At 45.3% G+C, this 17,077-nt stretch overlaps 1 protein-coding gene and 1 long non-coding RNA gene across 4 annotated transcripts in view; one reads left to right on the top strand and one right to left on the bottom strand.

Moving 5' to 3' along the window:
* The window catches only part of LOC135905789 (uncharacterized), a 68,338-nt gene extending 60,166 nt beyond the window's left edge, over positions 1–8,172 (top strand). The window contains exon 3 of the long non-coding RNA XR_010565497.1: positions 8,040–8,172. This is a non-coding gene — a long non-coding RNA (uncharacterized lncRNA). The remainder of the gene's footprint in view (positions 1–8,039) is intronic.
* Positions 252–16,607, bottom strand: LOC135905771 (nose resistant to fluoxetine protein 6-like). Of its 3 annotated transcripts, none has more exons than XM_065436826.1 (5): positions 16,504–16,558; positions 13,241–13,323; positions 11,914–12,036; positions 8,034–8,478; positions 252–833 (listed from the first exon to the last, which is right to left on the bottom strand). In XM_065436826.1, the coding sequence occupies exons 1-5, from the start codon at positions 16,546–16,548 to the stop codon at positions 456–458; spliced, it is 1,074 nt and encodes a 357-aa protein (XP_065292898.1). In that variant the 5' UTR covers positions 16,549–16,558; the 3' UTR covers positions 252–455. The 3 variants fall into 3 exon arrangements, with proteins under 3 accessions (XP_065292898.1, XP_065292902.1, XP_070376880.1); XM_065436830.1 differs by lacking the exon at positions 16,504–16,558 and adding an exon at positions 15,043–15,115; XM_070520779.1 differs by lacking the exon at positions 13,241–13,323 and having other exon boundaries at positions 16,504–16,607.
* Between the last annotated feature and the right edge of the window lie 470 nt (positions 16,608–17,077).

Genomic DNA, 17,077 nt, shown 5'->3' with positions numbered 1-17,077 from the left:
AAAACGTACTGAGTGGCGCTTTAAAGTTGTTTGCAAAATCAAAGAGAACGCCAATGTATTCTTTTTTTAAACCAAATTTGCACAAATGCAGCAAACTGTAGCCGTAAATGAATCCCATGTCACTAAAATTTTATTGAATACTTTATTTTCAACAAGGAAAAAAAATCTAACGAGGACCTATCTGCACAAAGGAAATCTGTACATTGCAAAAACGATCAATACACACACCACATTGCTATTCATCAGTAAAATATTTACATCTCTGAACAACACAGCAAAGATTCACACCAATTTGCGAAGCACCTTCAAGTCGCGTCACGAGCGCATGCGCTTCTCTGCGCGTAGCGTGGCATGGAGTCATGCTAGCCGAAGTGCTTGCGTGCGCTAGCCTGAAAATAACGGCATCGTTGCGTGAGCCAAGCGCGTTATGCGCAGTAATGCCAGCAATCGTTCGCTCAGAATTTTATGGAGATCACGGCAACATCAGCCTGCGAGTCTTTGTCGCTTATATCGTTTTCCCAAGCTGCATTGACCTGACCGTTAAGATGGATTCCGTTGCCAGAGCGTTTAGTCACGTCGGGAAATCCGTTTGCAAGCTGATGCGTCGAAGGAGAAAACTCGAGGTTCGTGCTGGCCATGCTCTTGGGAACAGCCTGGATGGCCTTGAGATCTTGAGCATTGCCCTTGGTTTTTGAGGCACTTTGGTTTCCATGCTTCGGCATTACTTTTTGGAAGGCCGTGTTGTCTAGTCCAGCCACCGGGCACTCAATGAAGAGGTAGACGACGATGGCAAACCCGTACGACATGAGTACCAAAGCTAAGTATATCTGGGTCTGTGAAAAGAAAAAAAAAGGAAAAAAGGGAGAAAGTGAGATTAAGGTGGCGCACGACACTGAATTATTGCACAAAGCATATTACGCTTTGCATAGCCTAGTACGCTTGTCTAAGCGTTGCACGCATAGCCACAAGGGTTCAAACTCGAGACATGAATGCTTAGGCTTGTTGAAATGCTAACTGCAGTTGACTGTGCAAGGTGCTAATTTGTGTCGGCTCGCTTAGTTAAGGTTACTTGGTTTCTACCTCAACAGCAGTAGCGGAATGGTCAACGTGAAAAATGAAATCCAAATTATGCAGATCCAATGGACATCTTGGAATCTGCGAGAAGCGAAGTTTTTGTGAAGCGGTTAGTCTAATGCCATAAATCTGCCCATTTCATTCGTGCGTTTTCTTGGCATAAAGGAAACTGACGCGCGCGCTATGTGCTCTCCCGCACACGTCATCGCAATGTGCGACACATGCTGTGGTCATCTTAAAGAGCTATAGCTGGCCTCGGCACTGTACAAGCGTAAGTGGCCTAATGGTTAGAGCATTGGGCTGAGGTGATGGGGGACAGGGGTTCCGTACCGTCATGGAGGACGTAATTAATTTTTTTTGTACGAGCTATTTCGCAATACAGCAGCACTGAGGAGGTCACGGTCAGGAAAGTGCGGGATGGTTCGGGAAGAAAGCTTCGACTTCACATTTTCAGAGCTGGATTTTTCGGGTCCAGTTGCTCTAACGAACCTGTTCGTGCTGCAGAGACTAGTTAAATATTGTACCTATATGTGCTCAGCTGCGGCAATCATGATACCTGCGAAAGTTAAAACCATGAAATTTAAGACGAACCACGCGACAACATCGACGGCAGCAGGGCTCGCAGCACTCTTTACCGCCCTTCCCCATTACATCGGTGATGAACCGCCACACAAGTGGACGATCTTCTGCGATTCAAAGGCGGTACTGCAGTCTCTACTGTCACCTTTACGATGCAGACCGCACGAACAGCTAGTATTCCATGCAGAGACGATGCACCCTATAAGTGATGCAGGCCATGAAATAACCTTCCAATGGCTTCCACGTCCCTGCGGGATTATCAGCAATGAACGGGCCGATCAAGCTGCCCGTTCAGCCCATACTGAGGACCACCACGTACCACGTTCTAGAACTGACGCAGCACAGAAGCTCCGCCTGCTTGCTCGCCAGAGCATCTCGTCGCAATGGAATGAGCCACATTTCAGGAATTCCCGACTATACTCCCTTGATCCCACATTAAGCATTCGAGTCCCATCAAAGCTTCGCCGTGGAGACACCACGGTGAAGCTTTTGTATCGGCTTTTGTATCGACTGTGGTTGGGCGTTGCTTTTACCAAAGCCTATGCGTTCCGCATAGGGATGACCGACACCGCAACCTGTGACCACTGCGGCCATGAAGAATCAACTGGCCATATTTTGTGCCATTGCCCGCAGTACAGTCCACAGAGGGAATCCCTTCGCCACGAACTCAACCAGCTGGACGACCGACCACTATCGGAAGAAGGAATTCTACAGCATCGACAGGACCTAACGTCAAAGAAGAAGGCCGTGCAAGTGCTACTGCGCTTCTTGCGATCTACCGGCCTTTGTGAACGTCTCTAACTGGAACGCCCTTTGTGTGTGTGCATTTTTCAACCCTCTCTTCTCGGTCCTCTTTCTAACCCCTATCTCCCAACCCGAATGTAGGGTAGCAAACGGGAGACTAATATCTGGTTAACCTCCCTGTCTTTCCTCTTCATCTCTCTCCCTCCCTCTCTCTCTGTACCTATAGGTGAAGGGTTGCTGGCTAAAAAGGCGATATATTTGGCCCGTATTCTCGTCTAATGCATGGAACCAAGAAATATAGGACACACGCACAGAGAGGCTCAATTGCGTTGTTATGTTTTGTTATTCAGTCAACAAAAACACGCTTCTTAAGTGATCCTCAGGACATGTGTGCGCTTGTGCATTCAAAATTCTTTGATATTATGCTTGTTATGCAAAGACGCAGGTCATGCTGCTAGCTTTATGGAGATGTCCACCGTTTGGACGTAGGCTTTTTCTGTCAATTTATGCACTTTTAGTCTACAAAGACAATAATTATTCCAACTCACTTCAACTACTGAACGGGCGCCTTAAATTGAGCAAAGCGGTGTTGTCTTTACTGGGCTTTCTTTTTCTAGTAAACCATGGGGGATGTTGTTCTGGTGATTCTGACGGAATGGTTTGCTGCTGTGTAGGTCTTATTCAATCCTCGAATAACACAGAAAGTTAAGACGCAAGTTGGGCAATGTATCCTGCGCTTATTTTCCGTTATTGCTTTTTGTTTTAATCTGCTGTATTCAGCTGCCTGATAAGAGCTGCCCTTCGAACCCTACGTGGCTTAGGCAACCCTGGAATTCTGTAAATGTGTTGAAAATACAGAAAGTGTTCGTTATTGTACCCCCTCTACTAACTAACTAACTAACTAACTAACTAACTAACTAACTAACTAACTAACTAACTAACTAACTAACTAACTAACTAACTAACTAACTAACTAACTAACTAACTAACTAACTAACTAGCTAACTAACTAACTAACTAACTAACTAACTAACTAACTAACTAACTAACTAACTAACTAACTAACTAACTAACTAACTAACTAACTAACTAACTAACTAACTAACTAACTAACTAACTAACTAACTAACTAACTACTAGCCTGGGCATTCGGTAAATGTGTTGGAAATGCTGAAAGTGTTCGTTATTGTTCTCTCGTCCTGTACTCTACTACCCACCGCAGTGGCTTAGTGGCTATGGCATTGCGCTAAGCGCGAGGTCACGGGCTCAAAACCCTTCCGCAGCGGCCGCATTCCAATAATGGCAAAATGCTAAAACGTCCGTGGGGGGCATTGGGTGCACTTTAAAGCACTCCAAGGGGTCAGCATTAATCCGGAGTCCCTCACTACTGCGTGCCTCATAATCATATGATGTTTTTGGCAAGTAAAACCCCATAATTTTATTCTAATTATTTAGTACTGCTGCAACTACTACTACTACTACTACTACTACTACTACTACTACTACTACTACTACCGCCACAACTACGTACTTATTACATACTTGCTTCCTACTGTCTTTCTTTGTGCCCCTGCATGAGTATTTATTCGATAAACTTATCTTTTGGTTCTTTGGTTCCAGAATGGAGTAAAAGTTCATGTAGTGGCCGGTGGCTCACACACGAACCTTGAGATAGCAATAGTGATGGGCGGATGATACAAATACAATTACTGCTTGTCTTCAGTCTTCCCTCTGCTGAATCTTGTGTTCTAACTATACCTTTGGATACCCGGCGCTGCATTGCATTTTTCCACCAAATGTGAATATTACAACGGTGATTCCCCGTAACCAGAATAGTAAACGGCGTCTGCAGTCCTATTTTCTTCTTTTATGCGACAAGCTTAACCGTTTTGATAGGTGTTTTAAGCATAGTGGTCTACCTATTAAATAGGCCACTAGCATTGTTTCGTTAATTAGCCGTCAGCTTAACGAAGCGTTTGGCGCCGAAGCAGTCGTACCTGAAGTTTCACACTTAAGGACATTGCCAAGGCCAAGAAACGACTTCGGACACTTTCCTTTTGCAAAGGTATCTCTCCTCGAAAAAGGGAGCTAAGAAGCGAATGTCGCTTTGCAATGCTACGTTGTAATGTAATAAATGAAGAACCGCATAATAAATTTAATTTATCCCTCATATTCCATAGTCAGTTTTGAACCTGGCTAGCAATAGGGTATAGTGAAAGCGCGCAGCATTAATGTAGTTAGGGCATTTGCACGGAATCATGCTGGCAGCACACAAGCATATAAGGCAGAATGACCATATTATAGCATTTCTAGCGTCCAACTCATCCCCAGCTGTGCGTCTATGACATTACAGTATGAAGAATATGCAATATCTGTGCTCTGTCTTTGTATCATATTATAGCACACCTATGCTTTACTGTAATTTATTGCAGTTATACGAAATAACGGATGAAATACACAATACTTGCTTAAAAATAATGCTAGTAGCGAAACTGTTGGTTCTTTCTCTTGCGCAGCTGGCTACTCATGCAGCCTCTGAGAGGTCGACGTTCCTGACCAATCGAACTTTACGTGCTTTCTTAACTAACGTGACCTTCGACTTGCGGAAGAGGTTGTAGAACCAGAAGTGGCGCATCTGGAGGATGCATGTGTACATCCACTGCTTTTTTTTATTGAAATGAAATTAAAAGGAAGAGACGTAGTAACCTTATAATGGTGATGGCTTCCCCTTTTCGCATAGCGGAAACAACAATATAAAAAATATATATATAAGACAATGAAAAGAAACCGCGTCATAGGGTCGGAAATCCACAGCGTACAGTCCTATACACCCATGAACATAACAATAGAGAGTTTTAGGTTAGGGGACGCAAGCGGCTTGCGTACGCAAGAACTGGGGGCCACGTTACTGCGCATGCGCAGACCCCTACGTCTGAGTGTGTGCATGCGCAGTACCGTCGCCCCTAGTTCTCGCGTACGCTATCCGCTTACGTCCCCTAATCTAAAACTGTCTAATATTAAATTCAAATGCAAGTTGCACCACAATGAATTTGTAAACAAAGTCACAAACATACACAAATAGCCGGGATGTATAATGTGATGCGCATATTAACAGATGGGGAATTACACAGAGTTAAAGTAATGCACGCACAGAATACAAAAAAAAGCGTAACACGTAATATGCAAGCACGAGTAATTACAAATATTAGAAGCAAGTTATAGTAACATTGTGTGACTATTCAATGCAATATCTAGTACTTGTTAAAGATGCCTGTCTCTTCGTAAAGATGTTGAAGTGCGTTCAATGCTTTTCGCTGTGCTATTTTTGATGATCATGGGCCCAGAAATTTTGCGAGTGAGAAAGGCAGGTGAGGATCAGTGGTGTGTAGCTCTTGTTCTAGCTGCCGTCTTTGCATCGCATATATGGGACATTCGAGGAGCAGATGGCGAACATCCTCATCGTCGTGACCACAGGAGCAAGCCGGGGAATGATCCCGTTTTATGTGACATAGGAAATGCTTGGTGTATGCTGTCCGAAGGCGCAGTCGATGAATTAGTGTATTGGTACTTTTCGAAAGCTCTACAGCCAGCTGGTATTTTAGTTGAGGGTCCACTTCGTAAAGAATGGATTCCTTACTATTTTCATTAAACCAGGTTGACATACACAAGGCCGTCTTTAGTACTCTCAATATTCGTTTCGTCTCCATTGGTGATAAATGGATGAGTTGAATTTCTGCATGTTTATGGACCGATTTTGCCAACGAGTCCGCTAATTCGTTGCTGCTATACCAGCATTTCCCGGGACCCACGGTAATATCACTTTATGTTTTCTTTCATTAGCCTGAGTTAAACTGTTCAGTACTGCGTATATCACAAGAAGCCCACAAACACTGACACCAAAGACAACATAGGGGAAATTACTTGTGCTTAATAAACGAAATAAAGAAACGATAAATTAATGGAAATGAAAGTGGATGAAAAAACAACTTGCCGCAGGTGGGGAACGATCCCACAAACTACGCATTTCGCGTTCGATGCTCTACCAATGTAGCTACCACGGCGCCGTTTGCCCATCCACTTACTTGGGGGCTCATGTTTCCTAGTAGAACCGTATATATATATATATATATATATATATATATATATATATATATATATATATATATATATATATATATATATATATATATATATATATATATATATATATATATATATATATATATATATATATATATATATATATATATATAGGGAGGGTTAGCCAGCGCCACGACCCACAGACCTTGGTGGCAGATGTAGCACATCCTTTCTGCCGCAGGCGTCACGAGAACGTGATCTTTTTTGGGTGAAGGCAACAGGTCAATAAACCCACGCATGCTACTGGAAGGAATCAATGTTGCCGGATTCGAGACCCTCGTGGGTCTCGATCCCACATTTTCAAAGATTGTGGGATCGTTCCCCACCTGCGGCAACTTCTTTTTTCATCCACTTTGATTTTCAATAATTTATTGTTTCTTTATTTCATTTATTAAGCACAAGTAATTTCCCCTATGTTGTTCTTGGTGTCAGTGTTGGCTTCTTATGGTAAGATCTGTAGCAAGGCTTTTGAAGGGAGTACATTATGATACCGGAGGGCCAAGGGCATTTATTGACTTCCAGATTTTCGGTAAGGGAGTGAAGGGGGTAAGTGACTTACATAACTCACGCCACCGTTGCTGTCCCAGTTTTTGCATGTCCTGGTTAGATTTTCGGTATGCAGCTTGACTTTCTCGATAATCTTCAAGCTGTCCGGAACGACGAAACCGACGCTCTGCTTTCCGTCTAACTGTTTGGAGTCGTTCATAGTCTGCGTCGACACTGTATTGTCCTTCCGGAACAGTTGTGTATCGCGTAGCCTCGGAGTAATTACTAAGTACCGATGACATGAACGTGTCCAGGTCATCTACTTGGTTCAGTACCGCAGAATTGTATTCTCGAAATAGTTGCCAATTAGTACGTTTAGTTACTGTAGGAGATCTTGCCGGGTGCATGGGGGGATGCGCTATGAGAATTGGGTAGTGGTCAGTACCCCGTGCCTCATAATCTATGCACCATCTAATACCGCATGTAAGGTCAGGGGAGGCTATAGTAAAATGAAGACAACTAGCGTAACTGTAGCCTCTTAAAAATGTAATCGATTCATTATTAAGCACATCAAGGCCGATGCTTCATTTGATGCCATGTTGTAAGCGCCTTCTGTGCTTCCCTTGTTATACTTCGGTATTGCGGTTGCGGTTTTCTTCTTTACACTCCATCACGTTTTCCTCATCCCGCTGTTTTTTCCACGACCATGCGCAGGCCATAGAAACCGTCCTGAGGAAGACTTTCTTCTCTTTTAATGACTGAATAATTCGGTCACTCTCTCTCTGTCAGCGCTCACCTTATTGCATTCTCCTTTGCTGCTGTTGTTTTGAAAAAGCTTGCTCTTGGAACTATATAAACATAGATGCACTAGTCGAAAACACGTTTCCTCACATATTAGCCCTATCTGCCTTCCCTAATTCCACATTCCCAAACAAGCCTCCAGCCACCATTTTAATACATTTTTTTCTGACCTTCCAGTGAAGAAATAATTTAAAAAGAAACCAACTCACGTGTAGGAACGGCTGCTGACTGGTGAGCTCTCGCCCCAGTACTGTCGTGGAGCCCAGTACGAGGAGATGCACCAGGTATAGCGCGAACGACAGCCTTCCCAGCGGATACATGATGGGCCAGGCGAGGATCTTGGTGACGAAGCCTCCACGGCCCGTGGCGCAGGCGTACATGACCCACGCGATGCCCAGCGCCCAGGAGACGCGGTGCAAACCCCCGTAGAACGCCGACTCAAGCCTTTCCGGCTGGCGGCCGACCGACCACGTCCGCACGCCGAGCAGCGCGGCCAGCGCGAGGACAGCGGCCGCGGCCCAGGCAGCGCCCTGGACGAGTCGCGACAGCCGATGCCGCCGCGCCGCCAGGACGCCGAAAATCACGCCCACGAATAAAGTGGCGGCGTGCGAGTGCGGCTTGATGTAGATCTCGGTCTGCACATCGGAGATCCTCCTGCGCGTTCAGGGCGGCACGAAACGTCAGAGGAGCGGACGCAGTAAAAATCTTTACACCCTTAAGCTTGCCCATTTGTCCCTTGGCTAACAGCCTTACCCTCAAGGCTCTAAAAGTTTTATTCTACGCGACCGCGAGCTAAAATTACAGTGACGATCGAGAGAAGCCGCAGTTTTAAAACTGTACATTAACTTGGACCACCTGCTTTGCACCCATGTATCTGACACGAGAGGTTTGATAGCGATAGCGATACAAGTTAATTTAATGCATTTTTCGCGTAATCTGTCATTGCTATGAGTATGTTTACTTGCCATAAAAAAGTCACCAAATATGAAAACTTGTCCACATCAATGATTCAATCTTACCTTTTAAATGTGAGGGTATTAGCCTGAGCGGCACTCTTATGAGTGTATAAAGCTTTACTTTGCTCTATCAACCTAAAGCCCACCATGTCAATGATGCGGCAGAAGAGAGGGAACACTGATACATCATTAGCAGGTAGCGGATCCTTTTCAGTTCGACAAGCCAGAAAAGTTCTCTTCCGAAGGTGGAGCCAACGAGAGCACTCTTCGAGCAGTTGCCAGTGCTCCTGTTCGCCCACTTAGTGGTTTGCCTTTAATTCGAATATAATTTGTTTTAAGAAACCGCTTGTGACAGCCTGCGCGATACCGCTCCAGGAATTATAAAGAGAGGGACACAGAACCTGTATAGAAATCGTAATTTTTATTTAGTTAATTAACAAATTTCCCTCTTAGATTTCTGAATATTTGCTAAGGATGTATGTTGCAACTGCGGAGCAGAATCAGGGCGGTAATAAAATCGTATTTATCAAAAGAGATCGTGAGATTAGCGATCCATTCCTAAAATACGCTACCACGTGTATTGATGTTCTCGTTAAAACTTTTCCAAACCGTGCGAAGGCTGCTTCTGGGAATCTATTTGGTGAAATGCCGATCTATTTAGTGGCGCATTTTGGGACATGTATTTCGACACTCCTTGCCAGTATGACGATTTCTGCTAAATAGTCAAAACTCCGTTACTCTTCGGCCTCACTTCTGCAGTTGCAACATTTGCTCTAAATAGAATAGCTCAAAAGCTTATAATTCCAACCCTGTTAATTAGTAATTTATTATATTGATATTTTGCCTATGTCTGCGCTCATCAAGTGACCAACTTGGAAGTGTGGATCCAGATACTTGTCACAGGTGATGTTTGAAGATTATTTCAAGAGTTTGTTGCTTCTTCTTTTAGTTCTTACACATTCATGTATTTGCAAGGCAAGCTTTGAGCCACTGAATATCAACGACTCACTCATACCCAATTTTGAGAGGAGGGGTAATTTTCCGGCGATGTTTTCTGACGAACGGGATGTATTAGACTATAACGCCCGGGTCCCAAAAGATCGCTTGCGCTTGCCAATTATAGGGAATTTGATTTTCTTGATAATTAGACCGCCTCAAAAAAAAAAGGAACAGAAAACAAGAGTGTCAAGATTTGCCTTTGACTATTTCACGCACTTTCCATGACACGCATGCGCAGTCCCCGTTTTAGTGCGTGCTTATATCAGTTTCCTTTCAATAAAATATTTCAGTTGTGAGTAAGCGCCTTTTCCTGTCGTCTTTTTTTGTTGTTTTTCGTCTTTCGTGCACTGAAACACTAGTCACGATGCTATACCTTACATAGCCCACAAAAAGAGCTTGAAAATGTGCAGTAGGTACACCGTAAAAATGTTAAAGCTTAAACCCGTTGGGGCATATCTTGTCCTTTCGTTCCTTGTTTTGTCCGCCTTTCTCTTTCCTTTCTTGGAACCTCTGCGTTCGTTACCTTCCTGTCAAGAATGCTATGCCACGCTGCTAGCGCGTATGCCGTTCGTGACATGGAAGTATCGGGCGCGCAGTTTTGAAGGAAGAAAAGGCACAGAAGATGGATGAAGACTGTTGTTTAGGGACAATGTAAGCACCAAAGGGTGCAATTTTCTTGGGGGGGGGGGGATGTAGTGCTCAGGCGGACCCCATTTCACGTCTGGTACTAATAGAAAAATTGGAGGAAAGCCACTTAACCGCCACCTTAGAATAACGATGTACTCTGACTAGATCAAACTACGGTCAACGACAATGCCGAGGAACCTGTGTTGTGTCGACACAACTGCTTCATAAGGTCAGCAGATATTATCCACTTGAACTGTAGGAAAGCCTTCGGACGGTATTGAAGAAAGTGCTGATCTCTAAATTTTGTACGCGAGGCTGCCATCTTATGCTCCTGTGAAAAAACCTCCTGTGAACCTGTGTTTCGCAGTGTATAATATCGAAGGGTTTACGACGTTCACAACGTAGCGTGAGCCACTACGCTTTGTGAACACAATAGCTTCAGACTTTTCTGGTGACATTGCAATGGCATTGTACCAGACAGTACTAGAGCACCATCCCCACCGATCATCGGCTCATAAGGCAGTGAAGGCACTTTTGAGCTTTGTGAGAGCGTCTGGTTTGCACGAGCGGCTTTGACTAAAGTACTGTCAGTGCACGTCTCTGTACCCTCTTTCTCTCTCCCTTCTCTCTCTTCCCCTTCTCCCTTCCCCCAGCCTAGGGTAGGCAACTTACCGCGTCAAGTGACGCGTACGCGTTAAATATGCATTAATATGCCGAACAAAACTGAATTTTCTTCTGAATAGTCACAGGCTGCCCCGTTCCGAAAGGAATAAAATATGGCGGCCGCCCATCGCTCCGGCACTGGCTACTAGCCCCTGCCAGAGAGCATGGGTGTATCTGCGTGTAATAAAACCTTTTGCGTGGCCGTGTAACGTTTTCGATAACTTTCGGCACATTTACGACCTCGTTCTGCCAACTCTTTTTTGCTGAGGATCCATTTTAGCTTCATTCTTAAGCTTCCGTTGCATGCCGCCGCGGTTGACGACGAGCCACCGCAAGCTAAGCAAGAGAAAACTGACCAATCGCAGACGCCGGCACTACGCTCTTCATCCGGTTATCAATATTCAGTGCAGTGTCTCGGCCCCACCGAATCGTTCTCCACTTGCGCATGCTCCTCGCCTCTTGTGAGCCAATTAGATAAAAGACAAGCCGCTCAGTGCAGGCAATGTTATTCGTTTTTCAAGCAAACAAAAGTGATCTCCTATCAACGAGGGGAGCATTTGATTTGTTTGTTCAGACAACCCTGCGCGTGACCGCCCGATGCTTGCGTCGGCGGTTACGCAAATTTGACGTCAGGAGATTGGAATAAAAACATATTGGAATAGTTTTACGTTATACGGCCCATGCACCGAGACTTAGCACATATAAATGCGACTCCGATGCCGGAAAGAGTCGGTAGGGTATAAAATTGCGCGATCTATTTGCTGGCAAAGTGCCCGTATAAAACTGAGTTGCCACTCGGCACGTATTCTGTGTTTCACCAGGGGAACGTGCCTCGGACACTTACTTCAGGTCGGTGGTTACGATGAGGCCGAATGGCAGTGCGTCAATGACGTAAGTCTGTATCAGAGTGGCCAGTGACGAGGCAACCACAATGACGCCCATTAGCCACATGCACGCCTTAGGCCACCTGAAAAAAAGGAAAGTGACACAATATTATACAGTCGGCAATGAATGAAACGCGATAATGTGAGGGCGGGGTCTTTAGGAGTATATATTTTTACCTATTCTCACCTGCTCAAATGTTTATTTCCAGATGTTACTTTGCTACACGTGATAGGTGTCTGAATAAGCTTCATTGGTCATTTTTGTTGAAGCGATTAGGGAGGTGGGGCCACTCAAGATGCCTGACGTGCCGCTTTTACCTTGGCTTCCTCATCACATATTGCACACCGTATATGTGGGAGAAATAAAGTCAAAGGCCTACTGCGTCGCGTCAGGATGGTTCGAGACCGAACGGAATTTTCTTAGTCGAATTGTTGGCTATCGTAATTGGGCCACTGCCCCGGCGTCGACTGTTAAACACAACCACCGTTAGGCTTCTACAGCTGAACTATATTTCCACTTGGCAGCATGGTTCTGGAGTGGGCCATGGGTCTTGTGGCTAAGTGACCATACACATGTCAGCGACATGCCGGCATTTGTTTGTGAACTTGACAAAACTAGGCTGAGTCAAAGGCTAATATTTCTTGCAGGGACAAAAGGCCATCTGATTTCGGCTTCGCGCCTACTTAGTGCTTAGTGCTCCTCTCATTTAATATTGATGTACCGAGGGCACAGATCACGGCTGCGGTGGGCAGCATCGATAAGGTCGTGCTGCCGTGCTTGTGTGAGAGGAATTATGTGGTAACATGAGCGGGCAGCGAAAAACTGTTCTCATATTAAGCACTTGTTGGTTGAGGGCATAGCCTCGAGTTTCTCTTTTATCTATAAGTGTCTCAGAAGTTTATGTCCCATTCTACATCTGCAAGGAGTCTAAATCGGAAATATTTTTGGTAGCTCTGCACATTAGATAACTAAAAAAAAAAGAAATGCAACGTTCGCGTTGCCGAAGTGCACGGTTAGCCGTGTTCTGGCTGACAACTTACAACAGTTCCACCCGAGCTACTTCATATGTATTTCTGGTTTGCTTTCATCTGCACATTCCTGAGCACTGTGTTCCGTTTCGTTGCATATACAAATCAGGGCGTGGTCAACACATTATCTTTGTATTTATTTATAATGTTAATTAGTGCGCAGAACCCCATTTCAGCAATAGAATGAATAGGTGTGCCAAAATAGGCAGAGAATTCAGTCACCAAAAAAACACAGATAATGCTTGATTGTCTACTTACTTAGGCATTATGGCAGCCAAAATGATGGTGCTGACAATTGCAAGTTGGTAGTCAACGGCAACGTACCAGAAATGAGGTACGCACTGCGTGAGAAGAAGAGGAAGGTTACGACTTAGATTCGCCGACAGTAACACCATTTAAACCAGGAGCTGTGCGACCTGAACATGTTTTCGTAAGCGTTGTAAATAGCCAGCTATTCGAATGTACTTTGTAACAGTAACAATATGCACAAATATAAACCGCTCAAAGCTTTAGCGCAAAGCTGCATGCCTCTAACGATGTGTCAGAAATTGCTAATACTGCGTTGAGATGTATGGCGCATCTCTCGGGGAAGGAATGTTAGGTGGCATTGCTGGTTAAAACTCACCATCACCTAAGTAGCTTCCGGCTGCAGTTCTTGCAAAAAAAAGTCGCAGTTTCGCCCGAAAACAAAGCATTGATTGTGATAGCAAATTAGTGGACAGCTAGCTATACGAACAAAAGTGAAAAATGTGCGATTTGGTATGGAAGCATGGCTCAATTCTGAGCGCGAACTATTGGGACACAAGCTAAAGCTTAAGTTTACTAGGGTTGAGGATTGGACGAGTTGGTATTGGATTCTAAAACAGGTACCGCGCAACATAGAAGGCAAGAGACAAGCCGAGGCGACCAGCTGAAGGAACAGAGCGCTCTGTTCCATCATCTGGCCGGCTCGGCTTGTCTCTTCCTTTCTATGTTGCGCTGTACTAGTTTTAGAAGGCTTAACCTTAGCCTTAGCTTATGTCGCAGTAGTTCGCGCTCTGAATTTGCTGTACGAAGTAAGGATAGTAGTTTTATCGGGCGCATAAGCTTGTAAACATAGGCGCACAAGCTTGTAAACTAAATTAACAAGCACGGTGTCACACACGCACAAGCAAACATGAACACATCTCGCTCGATGACCGTGGAAACTCGCGGTCAAAACGCTGGAGTGAGTAAGCGCGGTAGCAGCAGCGAATGAATTGACCTTCGTGCTGCGTCTCGAACCAATGCGAGCTTTCTGACCACATGGGAGGAATGGGAGACCCTTCTGCGCTCGACGTACCCGGCAAGGCAGACTGTCGCCCCTGACCGGGCCGCCCGCGTCATGGAACTCCATGAACTCACAAACGTGTTGTGCAGAGGGGATCGTGCGGGGACCCTGGGACCTACGTGCCCGAATTCCTTGGTCAAATAACGTTGTTTCTAGCGGCGAAAACAGAGCACGCTGCGAATTCTGTCCCCGTCGCAGAGGGCTTACAAGATACAGCGGCCCGGGCGGGCGCGCGAGTAAAACGCACCCCCGGATCCTTGCGTGCAACGGAAGACGGCGCGCTTCCTCCCCGCTTTTCTCGCTTGCGTGCGCGAGATTGAGTAGCGATCGTTGGCTCACCCTCGCACGCTTTCACTCGCACCTACAGCACACGGCGCGCAGTGACGATTTTATCACCCTTGTACTTTATACGGAACCTTACGGCGACGGCGACGGCAGAAGTGCGCCTGGAATGTCCATATAATTGCTATCGCAATAAATACTAATGCAGACGTGCTCCGAGGGACTACATCAAAATGACTTAAAATTCGAGATCATTGGCGTCCCATTTACGGTGCCCCCATCGTAATTTAAGCTACGCCTTTGAAAAATATGTCAGCAATCCACGCATAATTAAACGTATTGCTGAATCGGCGCGACGGTTCCCCTGCTGTATGGCGTTCGGCTGCTGAGTACGAGGTCACGGGTTGGATTCGCGGCCACGCCGGCCGCATTTGATAGCTGCGGGATGCAAGAACGCGTGTGTACTTACATTCTGAAAAGATTTTGCGCCAAAAAAACAACACACACAAGAAAGACGACGACACCACGGGCGCTACTTCAACTGTTTAATGAGGGTGAAAGCACTCGACATATGTGGCCCTCCACAACACCGCGCATGCGTACAAGGCAATATGGAGTACAAGGTTTTATCAGAGTAGGCGCGATAGAAACTTCAGCTCAGCATCGTAAAAAAAAAAACGAAAACGACGTATCACTAACACAGCGGGTCCGAACTGTGTTAGTGATACGTTGGTTTTTCTTTACGATGCTAAGCTGAAGTTTTTACCGCGCCTACTCTGATAAAACCTTGTACTCCATGTTGCCTTGCACGCATGCGCGGTGTTGTGAAGGGCTATATATATCGAGTGCTTTCACCCTCATTAAACAGTTGAAGTAGCACCCGTGGTGTCGTCGTCTTTCTTGTGTGTGCTGTTTTTTTTTGGCGCAACGTCTTTTCAGTATGCAAGATCACCAACTAGCCCAGCAGTTAACTCTTTAAAGTACTTACATTCAGATGCACATCAAACAGTGCCACTTGATTAGAATTCATCTGAAGCCCCCGAGTCTGGCGTCCCTTATAATCCATTCAGCAGTTCAAGAACGTTAATTCCCATGCTTTCATTCTGAGAACCATTGCTGCACTGTTCGTAAAGACCTAGCTTGCGCATTTCAGAGTACTTCATTATGCTTAATTACCCGATGAGTTATTTACTGAGGACTAATTACCTAACCTTGCGAGTATTAACTTTTTCGTTTGGATAAGAAAATCGCAGACGTCACGGGAAACAAGATTCGAGTGAATGCAACGCACTTCCTTGCGTGTAGTCTTCTGCTTTGACTGGAGAGTGCTCGAAACGGTGCGAAATTACTCCTCAGCGGTGGGATCGCGCGCTTCGTAGGCGTCGCCTTCAGACATGCTGCGGAAAACTAAACTGGTTATTGGTTTGAACGGACGACTCCATCGAAGCGACTTGGTGTCGATTATACTTCCCACCATTGTAGCTCCTAGCAGGTGATGAGGCTGCAATTTAGAATCACGCGCGTTTCTTCCCTACACCGATAAGCGGACTCGAAAAGTGGATGTATTCCAAAGCATCTATCGCCAGTTACCAAAATTAACCACCCCGCTGTCGCTGAGATAGAGCTGTCGGGCCAGCCAGAGTAGGTTTGGCTTATTTCCAAGACGTCTGAGATCATGCATAATTTTTGCTAGTCTGCATGAAAAAATAATTGTGTCAAACTTTTCTCGTGGGCTGTATACTATAAGGTAAAGATAAATACAACCAGAAAGTGGGCATGACAGGTTTACGATTGCTGTCTCGGAATATGGGCTGATACACAGAGGCGGGAAGTGCTTTATGTGCGGAACCAAACTTCGAAACTGCTGCTTTCGTGTGCTTCCTTTGTGCTGGGCGCGGTGTTGATTTCTTTCGGCAATGCAGCTGCTCACCAAGTCACTGAAGCGCTCAACGTAGTTTTGTGTCATCGTGAACATCTTCCACCAGTTCTTGTCGCAGGGGTCTTCGAAGGAATGCCTGTGTTCTCTCATCATCGGACCGTCAATCACAGCCGGTAGGATGTAGATGAAGCCCATGACTGCCGCCATTGGCACAATCAGCCTGCGAGCAATTACATTGAGACTGTCAGTGAGGGGTCTAGGCACCGCTTTCTCGTGCATTGATTCATGCGAGCTGTTCTCTCACTAGATATTGTCGCTCTGGTTATGCCACACCTTATACAGTGTTAACTTTTCACATGAATAAATCAACTTTTGAAGTGATAGGATCACAACAAGCCGAAGCTCAAATAATGCTACAATGACACTAAATTTTGTGGACAGGCCAGTAACTTTGCATGTTACTTGCTTATGCACGTTAGAACAGTTTCAGCCGTATATTGAGAAGCTTGGAGCAAGAAGAAAGCGTATGAAAAGAGAGAGAGAGAGAGAGAGAGAGAGAGAGAGAGAGAGAGAGAGAGATGGGAAGAGAGATAGAGCAGCGTAACCATAAGGCTCACCGGATGTA

Source organism: Dermacentor albipictus, chromosome 1 (genome assembly GCF_038994185.2).
Source record: "Dermacentor albipictus isolate Rhodes 1998 colony chromosome 1, USDA_Dalb.pri_finalv2, whole genome shotgun sequence".
NCBI lineage: Eukaryota > Metazoa > Arthropoda > Arachnida > Ixodida > Ixodidae > Dermacentor > Dermacentor albipictus.
The sequence above is the reverse complement of the archived record's forward strand: the minus strand, read 5'-3'. Positions and strand labels throughout refer to the sequence as shown.